The 14,291-nt window shown below is 46.8% G+C and overlaps 1 protein-coding gene across 5 annotated transcripts in view; it reads right to left on the reverse strand.

Annotated features, from left to right (window-relative positions):
- Positions 1 to 657: 657 nt before the first annotated feature.
- The window catches only part of LOC117892902 (calcium-transporting ATPase type 2C member 1), a 41,979-nt gene continuing 28,345 nt past the window's right edge, over positions 658 to 14,291 (reverse strand). For 2 of the 5 annotated variants that reach the window (XM_034799202.1, XM_034799206.1), the window contains exons 2-4: positions 8,641 to 10,354; positions 2,623 to 2,938; positions 1,789 to 2,555 (exon numbers count right to left, since the gene is read on the reverse strand). In XM_034799202.1, the coding sequence (XP_034655093.1) occupies positions 1,856 to 2,555; positions 2,623 to 2,938; positions 8,641 to 10,354 (2,730 nt within the window). In that variant the 3' untranslated portion in view covers positions 1,789 to 1,855. Of the gene's footprint in view, positions 963 to 1,535; positions 2,556 to 2,622; positions 2,939 to 8,640; positions 10,355 to 12,499; positions 12,562 to 13,507; positions 13,780 to 14,291 lie in introns of those variants that run through there. The other 3 variants (XM_034799201.1, XM_034799204.1, XM_034799203.1) reach the window with 3 other exon arrangements.

The raw sequence follows: 14,291 nt of genomic DNA on the forward strand, positions 1-14,291 counted from the left end.
GATGATATGAATCGAATGTCGATGATATTGGGAGGATTCAACAATAAAAGGGAGATTACACGTTTTAGTTACTATTACTTTTAGATCTTGTGTCTACAAATTCACTTTAATATATATGTATATTCTTCTTAATACGGTCTCAAAATGTATTAATTGACTATTATTTTGGTTTTCGTTTTTTGATTTTCCCATTGAAACTGTCTTTTTGAGGGGGGAGATCTTTTTTGACTTTTCAAATTGTTTCGCTTATTGCTTTTCTGTTCAATGTTATGTTCAACCTCGATACTGTAGGGTCGTAAGTACATTGGGTTACTTGCTACGAATACCTTTTGAATTTAATATACGAGTATATTTGAATATATTTGAATAAAATACGTTACTTTCCAGTATTCTGGTGCTGCTATGAGAGGAATTGGCTTTGCCTAGCTTCACATTCTGCTCATTGTTCTGTGCATTATTTTGTTTCATTTGCTTGCGTTTAGTGGCAAACTATAAAACAAATTTGGTCCACCTAGGACTCTCAAATTCAAATGATTCAAATATTAACACACGTATGTAATATGCAAAATCATTGTTTTATATACGCGTAGTATTTGTTTTGGCGATCCCCAGTCTCCCTTTGATGGTGATCGGGGGCTGGAATCGCTGATTAAATTGTTTTGGCTGCTAGCGCGCCAGAGACTCGTTTTGCTGTTGTTGTACACAAATTTGTTGCTTGTTTTCTCAAACACCGAATAAATTAGATAACAAAATTACTAAAAACCATTTTCTTTACTCCACTGCGCCTGGGATCCGTCCTTGTCTTATTTATGGCCTCCTGCGACTCCTGCACATTTATTTTACATTTTAATCGGATAGGGGATGGATATTAAGTAGGTTGTGGGTTGCATCTACATCTGTTGGAGTGATCTGGTACACTTAAACGATTGCTCGGCTGAATTTCTCTCGTTCTTGGCTCGCTGCTGTGGGATAGAGACCAGGTCGATTATTATAAAACAGAGAATCTCTTGAGGATTTGCTGCAGTTTGCTTTTATTGTTGTCAAAATGAAAATATTTGGCGCCACGAGCCGAGAAGCAATCCAACTTAAAAGAAAACTTAAATTTGCGATCCGCTCACTTGCAGGCTGCTGTTGTCTATGAGCTTAAAATAATATCACATTAAAAATGTTTCGCCGACATACTCGTATCAAACAAACACTTTGAAATGACTTGATTCGCCAGCTTAGGAGCTTAAACTAGAGCAGCACATGGAGCTTTAATGGAAATGGGTGGCAAGTATGAGAAAATAGAGCTTGGCCTGAGGCCTGCTGGAGCCAATGGGGTGCGATGTACGCTGAGAAATTAAAAAGAGTTTTAGAGACGTTTGGCTTTTTCAAATACTTGGACATCCATGAACATAATACGCGAAGCGAAAAAAACTAAAATACCTCTACAAATTGTCTACTTAAGAACTAAATACAATACGATACAATAAAATAAGACAATACAACTGAACAAAGTAAAATAAAGGTAGTAGAATCTATGCAAAACTTACATAGAGCTAACGCGAAACCTTGAGGCTTACGTCGAATATATTTATATATGAAATATGGGAATATATGAATCCGGAATGGGGCGCATTCGCCCAACTTTGCTTTGCTGACTAAATATTGGCTAACTTTCGAGTCGAGTCAAATGTAAAACTAAACACACACTTCGCTGCTCTCGTGCTTCTCTCCTGCTGCTGCTCCTCGGTCCAGTCCACCACGCTCCTCCCTTGGTTTTGGCATGGTTTTGCTCTTTTTTTGTGTTATTTTTTTGTTATTTAATTTACTCGGCTTTCGGGTGCAACTCGTCTCTAGCGCTTGCGTTTTGTCATACGAAGTCCAGCTCGGAGCGGGTGCTGTACATCTTGCGCTCCATGGTGCGCTCGAACCATTTCTTGATCTCAGAGACGACTAGCACAGAGGAGGTGAGCGAGACCAGAAAGAGTATATCGTAGGGCGTCAGGGCCTCCGTTTGGAAGACCATCTGCAGCGGTGGAAAATACACGACCAGCATTTGGCCAATGATCGAGAAGGCCACGGCCAGCAGGAACATGCGGTTGGTAGTCAGGCCGATAGTGAACACGCTCTTTGTCTGCGATCGGCACGACAGGGCGTTGAACATGTCAAAGAATACGAAACACGTGAAGGTCATGGTCGTGTCCCGCTTGGTCTTCCCCAAAGTCCCGTCGGCCATTTCACGCTGGAACACCCACAGCGTACCCAGCACTATGATGCTGGCACTCAGCAGCACATTCGCCACCACCGACTTGGTGATCATCGGCTGCTTCACGTTTCGCGGCTTCTGCTTCAGAACGTCGTGGTCCACGGGCTCCACGCCCAGCGACTGAGCGGGCGGTCCGTCCATTATAATGTTGATCCACAGAATCTGCATGGCATTCAACGGATTGGCAATGTCCATCAGCGTGGCCAGAGCGATCAAAGCCAAGGCAGCGATTGAGGTGCTCAGCTGAAAGCGCACAAAGTTCCGGATGTTGTAGAAGATGCCCTTGCCCTCTTCGATGGCAGCTCTGCATGGAAAATGAAAGAAAAATCGGTTAGAGGCTGACTGCTACAATGGCTGCAATGGCTACTCACATGATGGTGTGGAAATCGTCGTTGACCAGTATCATGTCGGCCGCCTCCTTGCACACATCCGTGCCATTCTTGCCCATGGCAATGCCAATGTCTGCCTTCTTCAGGGCCACGCCGTCGTTCACCCCGTCGCCAGTCATGCCCACAATGTTCCCGGTGCGCTGCAGCGACTTGACTATCTCCAGCTTGTGGCGCGGCGAGACACGGTAGAAGACGCTCACATTGTTGGCCACTTTGTCCAGCTGGTGTTCGTTCAGCTGATCCATCTCCTGTCCGGACAGCGTCTGGTGGTGGATGGTGTCGATGCCTATGAGGTTGGCTGCAAATAAAAAATTAAACACGCTTAGAAATACTCGTCTGTGCTGTATGCGATTACAGGTCGCCGCTGCCTGGATGTATAGTACATTTAATTGCATGGTGTGGGAGCTTCTATCTTGGCGTAATTCTCCCTTCATCCTTGAGTCCACTTCTAAGCCCTTGTAATCCCTCACCTGCCATGGCACCGGGGCTCCTCCGCTTGCTCTGTTGTTCCAGGGCAGTCGAGTAAATCGTCTTTCATTGCATTTTCCAAGCAATTGGCGATGAACTGTGCAAAGCAACAGGCAAGTGGAGCTGCCTCTTGGCGCGTGTGTGCCGGCACACAGCTTGATGCCGTCGACTTTGGCTGTAATCCGTGGAGCCAATGCAAAAACAATTGTTAATTTGTCGGGTGTGTTGGCTGTTGGCAGGCAGGTTCCCTCTTTGCAAATTCAATTGTAAGCCAGGCAATAAACTTGAAAAACTCCAGAGGGAATGGCTCCCAATGCCTCGCCTCAGGCATCGTTTCCCCATTTCCCATGTCTCGATTTTGTTTTTTTGTTTGTGTACTTGAGCGCATTTATGAAGTTCGCAGAAGAGGAAGCGCGGCAGCTGGCGGAGACACAGAGGGTACACTTTTACGAAGAGCCGCGACGCCATTTTTCATTATGGCGCCCTCGAATTTGTCTTTCCGCGGTGCGGGGGGACTGACTCTGTCATCCGCCATCCTGCCAACCATTGGACGCCATCGCATCCTACTCCATCCGTGGGCTCTGTTTGTATAACATTTTTAGCTAGAGTGCGCTGAAGTATATTATAACAAACAGCAGGAACAACAGCCACGGGACGGAACAATGGAGAGATGCGCGGCAAAATGAGCAACAGCAAAACGTAATTAAAACGCATTCAGAACGCTGCTGCCCATCATCTCCTGCTTCTCTTGCTGCCTCTACCTCTGCTCCTTCTTCTCGTCTGGGTGCTCTTTCAGCTCCCAGACAATTAAAGGCTGCATCGCCATCTCCTTCGCCATCCGAGTATCCTGCGTCTCGGCTTCCTGCTGCAGGAAATGACAGAGGTGGCCAGCAGCAGCGGCATCTCTATCTCTCTCCCTGAGATCTCCATGGGAATGTTTCAGTTTCATTTTTCTTTTGCTTTGCTGCTCTATTTTGGCTTGGTCTGCTGGCTTAATGGCCCAGACGATAGACGCTAGACGGCGGTCGCCTTGGCGCAAAATTAAAATGAATGCAAACTTCAATGAGGGCCATTATCTTGGCCAAGCTGCAGTTTTGTGGTTCCCGGTTATGATTCTCTGCTTTAAGGGTTGGCCAGAAAGGTACGGAGATACTCAGAGCTCCTCAGTCTGTTAGAGATTCCCATGTTTTTCGGTTTCAATTTTAATTTAAAATTCATCATCACTCTGGCACCATACAGGAATTCCGCCTTCAACCTCCATATCTGTCCGCCATTGACCGCAAAAACTAATCATCTGATTTTAATTTTCACGCGAAAAAACCATAGAGATATGAGAGAGGGTTCAGACTGCTATCGGCATGCTACAAGGATATCATCCATCATGCTCACCTGTCTACGCAGGGGGAAAACTGCAATTTCGATTTTAGTTTCAATTTCTGCTGATGACAGCCGCTCGTCCGGCATGCCAGAAAACCTTCATAAGCAATGCATAAAAAATTCGATTTGTCGCCATTCTCGCCGTTTGGAGAAGCGCGATAAAAAAACATAAATAAAACAAGAGAATACTGCTTGCATGTCCTGACCATGAGATACCCGCTACTTAGCCATTCAATTTGGACCAATAAACAAAACAACAACAAAAATCAGCCCATATCCGTCGGCAGTCGAAGAATAAATCTCGGAGCAATGCTAGCAGTTGGGATCAAGGATGTGCCCACCGCTGATCCAAAATATTCAAGCAACTCCTTCATTTTGAGTTATAAACTGATACTTTGAAGAATTTTGTTAGATTAATGGATAATGTGCTAATGTATGCTTAATCAAATACAAGCGTAGTTTTAAATCAAGCGGTGGGCACGTATACAAATGTACATCCATATGTAGGTGCGTATAAATTGCATTTAAATTGTAATTATTGATCCAAATTAATTCAAATTCATTTTTCTATCCCTAAAATTGTAAATCTGTTAACACATGCATTTTCTCTGAAACAATATACCCCTGCTGTCTTTTGGAATAATGGGTCTAAAAATGAAACAAACGGCATAATTGCAACTCGTGTTTTTTACTGCTTTTACAGAGTTTTTCCCTCTTACCCCACCTCTCTGCGGCAGCATCAACATTGCATGCTGATTGAACAATTCTCTTCCCACATTGACTTTGACACGCGCAGTGGATGCGACGGACGGACGCACAGTGGGTGGAATTTGATAGTTGTTTCTCTCCCAACAGGTGGAAAGGTTCTTGGCTCTTCCGGGTGAATGGATTCGAAGGTGTCCAGAAATAATAAGAAATACTGACTTAGCAACGAAACTTCCTTTATTGAGAGAGTACACGCTCGTCTATAACTGGTCATTAAAAATGATTTAAAAGATCATTAGTCTCGAAATATATTTATCTTTTTGGGGACCGTACTTCTCTTCGCCGAGCATGGATGCCCAGAGTAAACGAACAGCTGTCGTCAAAACCAAACAAAAAAGTTTGTAATAAAAAAATCTGGAAACTACTCGGCAAAACCCAAGGAAAAGGCAACACGATTCTCGGAGAAACTTTGCTTTGGCCTGATAAACAGAGCCTCGAAAATGGAACCAGACCAAACTTGCAGCAGCTTATAAAATTCATCACCAGGCAGACCGCAAGCCGAAATCGGATTAGACAGAAGAGGAGTCTTGTGTGCTCATGAAAGCAAAAGTTGTTGCACCGAAAGCGCTGCCAAGTTTATGAAACTGTCGAGCAGAGCCTAAGACCGTGCAGCAAGCATTTTGCTTACCACTTCAGCTGCCACTTTGAAAGCCGAAACCATCCGGCAAGAAAGAGCCTGGCCAAACGGGAAAAAATCAAAGCAAAATTGTGCACAATGGCGGAAAAAACAAAGCAGCTAACAAAAGAGGAAAAGCAAAGGCAAAGCAAGGTCTCATTTGGTAATTGAAGGCTCCACATGGGTAGGGCCGTGGGGCACAAGTGGGGGGAAATTGAAAGTTGTGCCCGCCTGCCAGTGAGTGACATTTGCATTTGTATCAGCAGCTGTCGGGAGCAACAGAAGCAGCAGCAGCAGCAGCAGCAGTAGCTTCAGCTTCAGGAGCAGCATTATTCGGATAGCAAGATGCTGCTCCTTGCTCTTGCCTGGCCCTGTTTATTAAGCGTGTTCATGTACGTGACAATTTCTTTCGACTCTTCAACCCGTCATACGGCTGTGCACTGTAGTGCGCTAGGAGTATGATTATCTCCCGTTCTTGCAATCAACATGCAGAGGATGTATGTTCCCGTTCCCGTTCCCCACACCCCACACACCACAATCGCTCCGGGCGGATACCGATTGTCAGTTGTGCCGAGTTTTGCATCGGATTGTGGAGTGCATTTGAGAGTGCACTCCGCTAATTGGATGTGTGTCATGTTTGAGGGGCATCGACATCCCCAAACAGAGTTGATTAAGATGGCGGAGCCGTAGGCTCAGGGAAGCCATGGGGAAAGTGTAAGCCGCAGATTTGATCTGGAAACGTGACCAACAGTTGTTTCCCATCTCAAGATATCAAATCCAAATCAAACTCTAATCGATCTGGCAAGGGGCGGCAAGAAAAGAGAGTGCCCTGGACCTGAGCCACTTTAAACGAGCCACAAACTCAATTACGAGCAGCCACAGCTCTTGGCTTAAGCAGGGAGTGGTACTGGCGCATACATTGCCCAGCAAATTGAAAATGAAATACATTGACTCAATTATGCCTTCCCACAGCAACAGCAGAAGCAGCAGCAGTTCCGCAGTCCATCCATCTTCGTTTCCATGCACCATCAAACGTACAAATTGTCTGGGATTAGCCGATGCAATTGGCACCCCAAACTGCTGCGCAACTGTATATACAATAGCCCCGGGGGCACGGGCACAACTTGCACGTGGAATGAATGGTGCCTCGAATGGGTGGTATCCCGGCCAATTAGGTAGCCCATAAGCGGATTGTCGACTGAAATAACAAAGCAAAGTGTAGAGACCGACAGACAGAGAGAAGGAGAGATACAGAGTGGAATGGAGTTCAATCAATATGCAAGGGCAAACTGAAAATTAAATATTTTAAATCAAATTTCACAAAGATGGAAAAACGAGAAAGGAGCAGAAGAAGCAAAACCACCAAACTGAATAGAGAAGTTTTTCCATCTAGTGGAGCTTCGAGTCCCGCAGCTAGTCCACAGTCCATGCAGATGATGAAATCATGTCCGCAGCAGATGCGCCACTGATGAGAAAGATGTACGAGGATGTAGATGACGATGAGGACGATGATGATGATGATGATGGTGATGATGACAAGAAGAGGGATGAGGACCCTCCGGCTCGTGAGAGGTGGAGCCACAGTTAATTATTTCTACGACTGACAACGATGTAGATGTGGCTGCTGTGCTGCTGTTTTGTGCCCTCTTCTGCTCCTTTCTCGTGCTGTGCGTTTCAGGATATTAGATGTGGGGCTGCATGGAGGCCCAAAGGAGCTGGTTACCTGCGCAGGAGTAGCTTCCATTTTCGGCTTGCCGCTTTTCGTGGTCTCTGCCGTTGTGCTTTGTGTGCGCCATCTTTTCCAATTTACTGCGCTTGCTTTTTGTATCTATTCGGCAGGTCCTTCACTGTCGAATTTAAATATATATTCCCCTGCCCTGCCTTCCTTTTCCAGTCCTGCCCTACCCGATGCACTTGCCATTAATAGGTAAGTTTCTCTCGAGTCCACACTGGGAACAATTTCACGCAACCTCAACTTCAGCTCCACTTGGAGAGTTTCCAACTTGAGGAAGCTCCACGGCCAAGTGCAGTCCTCGACATACACACACGCAAACGGCATCGTACAGTGAAGAGAAGAGGCTGCGCCGGAAGAAAAACTCCTTGAGCCCAAGTTTTGGGTTTGAAAACTTGTAAACTGCTCCCCAGATGCCACAACCCAGACCCCTTTCCTCTCCACCCCTGACCAATGGCTCTATGGTTAATTAATTCTGTTTGCATACTTTTAGGCTGTCCAGCAGGACGTTGCGTTTCATTGTGTGGTCCCGAAGAGCACTTCTTTGACTTCTCCTGCCAAAGCAGAGGTCTCGGTCTCGGTCTCTGCCTCGGCCTGGCGCTAGGTATACCGCTCGCATGTCCCACTTGTGGCACAGCCAGTTCAGAGTTCATGCATCCGCAGTGGAATATCTCCATGGCAAACATACATAAATTGCGGCTAAGCCAGAGCAGGGCTTGTGCCGTGCGAGCCATGCCACTTTTAATTACGTGCCACGGACAAATTTATTTGCATAGTTTCGGACGGCTCAGCACTTTAGTTAAAGCCAACAATTTGTGGCAAGAAAAGGGTCCAGAAGAAGAGTCCGGTGTGTCTTTGTCTGCTTAAAGAGTTTATAATTGAGTTTTGAGCTGAGGTAATCATCCAGGAGAGTGGATTTTTGTGGGTTTTCAAGAGAGCGAATCTGATTTAGGATTAAGTTTCCACTTGTATCAGTTGAAATGTTGACAGGAATATCCCTTGAGAATACTAATACTACTATGTGCATAAATAATCTACTCACCAATGGCCAAAGCCGTTTCCTGGGCATCGCCTGTAACCATCTTTACCCGGACACCGCTTTGCATGAGCAGCTCGATGGATTCCCTCACCAGGGGCCGCGGTGGATCGGTGATGCCCACCAGGCCACAGTAGATCAGATCCTGCATGGACCGTCCCTTGGCCAGGGCCAGCACTCTGAGGCCCTTGCGTCCAATCTCGTATGCCTCGGCCAGAAACTCCGCCTCGTTCTGCTTGGTTAGGGGCACGGTCTGCGTGCCGAATTGGTACTTGGTGCACTGCGGCAGGAGGGTCTCCAGCGCCCCCTTGGCGAAGAAGAACTCCTCCTTGTTGTTGTTGTACTTGTGGATGCACTTGACGGCCATCATCTTCTGCTCGGAGCTGAACGGATACTCCTGGATGCGGACGTAGTTTTCAGCCGTGGCGTACATGCCGTTCTTCATGGCAACCGCCACCAGAGCACCCTCCGTTGGCTGGCCCAGGAGCGTGCCATTCTGGATATAAGCATTGTTGCAGACAGCTCCTATCTCGAGGAGATTCGTGATGTTGGTCTTGGCCATTTCCACGTTGTTGCAGTGCCGGATGTGGATCTCGCCTTGATCGTTGTACCCGGCGCCAGTCACGTCCGCCATGTAGCCGTCGGAGGTGATGATGATCGTGGCCGTCATCTCATTCTTGGTCAAAGTGCCCGTCTTGTCCGAGCAAATGACATTTACGCAGCCCAGGGTCTCGACGGTGGGCAGCTTCTTAACGATCGCGTTGCGCTTGGCCATCCGCATGACGCCCAGGGCCAGGGTGACGGTCACGACGATGGGCAGGCCTTCGGGTATGGCAGCCACTGCCAGCGAGACGCTGATGTTGAACATCTCCGAGAGCGGCTTGCCCTGAAGCCAGCCCAGCAGCATGATGACGCCGATAATGAGGAACGAGTAGAAGCTCAGCTGTGCGCCCAGAATGTCCATCGACTTCTGGAGCGGCGTTTTTGGGGCCTCCTCTGCCTGCATCATCTTGAAGACCTCGCCGAACTCGCTGCGCTCCCCGGTGCTGACCACGATGCCCTTGCCGTTGCCACACCGCACCAGTGTGCCCATGAAGGCAATGTTCTTCATGTTGCTGTGGTCCTTGACGTTCGTGTTGTTCAGCAGGACGTCGGTGATCTTCCGGGCTGGCTCTGTTTCGCCAGTAAAGCTGCTCTCGTCTATCGAGAGATCCACGGCCTCGAACAGACGCACATCGGCGGGCACACGGTCGCCCACGTTTAGATGCACCACATCGCCAGGCACCAGTTCGCGGGCCAGGAACGTGTCGAGGCGTCCCTCACGCAGACAGTGACACTCGGGGGGCACCAGCTTCTTCAGCTCCTCCAGACTCTTCTCGGAGCGATACTCCTGTATGAAGGCCACAGTGACCACGATTAATATGGCAATGGTTATGCTGACGGCATCGTCGAACTGTTTCATGATCACCGAGACCAAAGCGGAGCCGAGCAGCAGCAGGATGAGAGGGTTTCTGAACTGCTCGATGTACTTCTTCCAGGTGGGCTCCTCCTCAATCAGCAGCAGCTCATTATGGCCAATGATCTTGGCCCGGTACTTGGCCTCTGTCCATTTGAGACCGGTCCGCACGTCGACCTGCAGTCGACCGGCAACCTCGGAGGCGCTGTGCGTCGATGACTCCGAGGTGGAGAGCAGCATCTCGGGCGTGAGGGTTAAACCCGTCTGCGAGTGAGAAATAAGTGAATTAATATCCGGAAAAATACATACATAGGAAATCATATATAGAAAAAGCAGCTTAATGCTACAGCTTGGAAATTGAGAGGATTTTTCTCATTGTAAAGCAAGCACTGCCTCCTGACCAACTCTTCACCAACATTACTGCCAGCCAATCTTCTCGACTCTTGTTCCCATTTCCCATTTCGTCCTGGCCACAAATTGAATGCCCTTCGCTTTTCACTCCACTCCACTTCTCGCCCCTGACCACTTGCAGCTAATTTGCAGTCGTCAACAAGTTTGTCATCATTCATGGCACAAAGCCAGACAGCAGACACAAGACAGTCCACACTCCAACTCCCACACATGGACTACCACAACGAACTCCTATCTCCGAGAATTGTCATCTCTTGTTACATCCTGCTCTCGGTCTGCCTCTGTCGTGTCCATGTCCTGACTGTGGGAGGGATTGCAAAACGTGACTTACGGGCACTGCCTCTGGCGACGTTTTCTTATTTTAATTTATTTTTCGTCTTTTTGAGGGGAGTACTCCCCCTCAGGAAAATTAAAGCGTAAATTTCCGGTCACGTTACAGGACTCCCGAGAATGAATCTCCGATTTTAATCAGACTTTAAAATATGAACTGTTTTCGTGCAGTTCCACCTCTGTGGTCCCATCTCTCACAAAGTTTTCCCACTCGCAAGCTCCATTAATGAGCTCCTTCCGAGCGAGGGGATTCCCCTGAAGGGAATCATCATCCATCTTCTAACTGGGAGTCATCTTCTGGCTTTATGGTGTGCATTTTAATTAAACGAATTCTGTTTGCAGTTTTTGGGGCCAGTGAGCAGTGGGCAATGGTCAGTGGGGCCATTGATGCACACAAAATGCAAATTACCGTGCTTCATATTATGCAGTGCCCATGGATGCGGCGGGTGGGTGGTGGTGGTAGATGGATAAATGGTTTTTTAGTTTTTGTTCAACTTCATGCATCATTTAAGCATAAAAACTATCATTTTCTGTGGCTTGGCATGGGCTCACAAATAATATGCGAACATTTTATAATATACAGATGATTATTTAATTTTTGTGCCTTTTGTATGTAGTTGTTCGTCTGTGTCGATTGGGGTTAAGTGAAATGGAACAAACTGGTATTCCGGCAATTACATCCATGAGTCGCCCTCCCCAAACTCTGCTGCCAATCCACAACCAACAGCTTTGGGGTCCAAGCCCGAAAACTCATCAACAAGTCAAGTGACACGTCAAATATTCCGCCCTCCAGCTGGCTGTGAACGAATTTAGCCATGCCATATACGATACGCGGCCCGAGGCCGCATTCTATTCCCTATTCGCAACGAGAAGCGTCGCATGAGCCACTCCAATAGCCATTTCCATTTGCCTCGACTGACGTTTACCCATGTGTGTGTGTACGTATGGTATGCAAACTTTTCTTGTTTTTATTGGCCCACATTGAACTTTGGTGCCCTACCGGCCGTAATAGTCTCTTTTTGGCCCTATGTGTATTCAAATGCCGACGAACTGGTTCACAGTTGTCACTTTTTGAAAGGTAAATAGTTTGGGCTTTGTAAGGCGTTTTAGCTGGAATTGTGCACTTGAATGCGGTGCCTCTTTGGAAAACATTCTGTTCGTAGAATGGGCGAACAAGAATTGGGTGTTGGGGCAACGTTCTTGGCACACTAAAAGAACTCCCATTCCAAATGGATGCTAAACTCCGCCACTGAGAAGCTAATGAGAGGGAAGCACATATCGCTCCAGACACAATGGCTTCTCCGAGAGGTTCCCACTAATATTCATATGTATTTTATACTTGGGTTAATCGCTCATCAGCATGACAGCGACTGGAGGGTACCAGGCAGTGGCAGTCCCTTCCTCGGAAACCGGATAGATCCCGCACCAGGGAGCAGGGCTTTGTGGTTCATAATAATTATACAACAGAATCAAGCGATTTGCAACCAGGTCTCTCAGGTCTTGGGCCATAAATTCCAAACTCGACTCAGATTTGCATTTCAAAAGTATTCGCGGAAACTTCAATTATTCGTAGATGCATAAACCGCAGAGCGGCACGTGCCACAGCCCAGATAAGCGAATGGGCCCAAAGTACAATAAGTATCTGTGTGGAATACTGGATGGGTGTACCTGCTCATCATCAATGTATATACTAATAGCGCGCCTAGCCCTGAGCATCTTTCAGTGCTTTTCTGCAAGTAGTAGAGGGGGAACTTTTAAATAGTGGACAGAACATGACCTTCACCACAAGACATGACCACTGACGAACAATCGTTGGACAATCACTTAAAGTTAAGTCCACAACCAGTTAGAAACCATCGAAAAAATAAAACGAGAAGGGACGTGTGAGACGCTTCTTACGCGTCAAAACTTTTATACACGGCACTCAGTACTACATCTGCACTGTAGCGGTTATTTGTCAAATTTTAAATTTTTTCTTCATCTGTCATCTACATCAACAACACTGCTCACGCCAACACGCTCCTTTAGCTCGCCACCCTCCCCTATAGACACACACTGCAGAGTCGCGGCAGAGGCAGAGACGTGTCAGGGGGAGAGGCCATAAACAGCGTGAAGCAGAGTGTGAATGCTGCGGGACGGGGTGGGTTTGGCCACTGCAAATTAATTTCTTCATTGTGGCTATAATAATGATCCAATCGGATCCCAATTTGGTGATCTGATAGATATGGTCATTCCCTACGGAATGTTGCATAGTTAGTTTTCTGTTATCTTCAAAATTGTAGATTTGGGAAGTTTTTCGCCCTTTTGCGGGGGCGGAAGGAGGCGGGGCTAATTTTTGAAATACACTGGTTTCAGTGTGAGCATACAGCAGTCTGGTGCCAAAATTTGGTGGCTGTAGCTCTTATAGTCTCTGAGAACTAGCCGACAAACAAGACGGACGGACAGACAGACATGGCTCAATCGACTCGGCTATTGATGCTGATCAAGAATATATATACTTTATGGGGTCGGAAACGTTTCCTTCTGTGCGTTACATACAACCGTTATCCGCACAAATACAATATACCCTATTTACTCTTCGAGTACCGGGTATAAAAAGAGGAACCAAACAACATACAAACATATGAGATATGAATATGAGGTAGGTAGGGGAATTTCTGTGTGGAAACCACTTACGTCAAAGGCATTGATGACTATCATTTTGGTAGAACAGAAACGACGACTCTGGGGCGAGTTCTTATCATTAGCGTGAGAGGAGGGGATGGATGCCGTCCGTTCGGACCCGCTCTCACTCTACATTTAGTGGATGTCTAACGGAACGCCAATCGATTCGGCTTGCGCTGGCGATTAGATTTAGTGGCTTGTCCAATTATCTTTTTGATCACGCACGGAACGCCAACATGAATATTAAAATTTATCTGGTTTCAAAATACGAAGTAACTATCTCTTCATACGTGCACTGGAACAGGAGTAGCGCCAATCGAACTTATTCTTCCAGAGTGACTGAGAAAGAGAGAAAAGACAGTTCCTTATCTAATTTCCACGGACAGTTATCACAGAGTGTCATCAATCGCAACAAAAGCAAACCAAACAACGAAAGGTGACAGATCAAATCAGGCACATTGATAAGGAAAATATCGAGTCGCAATCAGACGACGTGGGTCATTGACAGATGAATAAAGCTTTTGATGATTCGACCGGCACTTCTTTGATCAACAGTTGAATAGAAAATTCGCCAACAAGAATGCTTCCTTACGAACTGGACCAGAGGGAATTTCAGACGGTGAATTTCTGGGGAATTCGAATCAAGTTTTTTCTTCTTGTTAGAAACCCGATGTTTGGCAGACAGCAAGAGAGAGCAGTGGCGGCCTGCTGCAATTGATTTATTGGTTTGCTTTCGTTGCTGATCTATATTTTTGCACAGGCACTGGCACTAGCACTGGCACACTTTCACTTGGTA

The sequence above is a fragment of the Drosophila subobscura genome, chromosome J (genome assembly GCF_008121235.1).
Source record: "Drosophila subobscura isolate 14011-0131.10 chromosome J, UCBerk_Dsub_1.0, whole genome shotgun sequence".
NCBI classification, from domain to species: domain Eukaryota; kingdom Metazoa; phylum Arthropoda; class Insecta; order Diptera; family Drosophilidae; genus Drosophila; species Drosophila subobscura.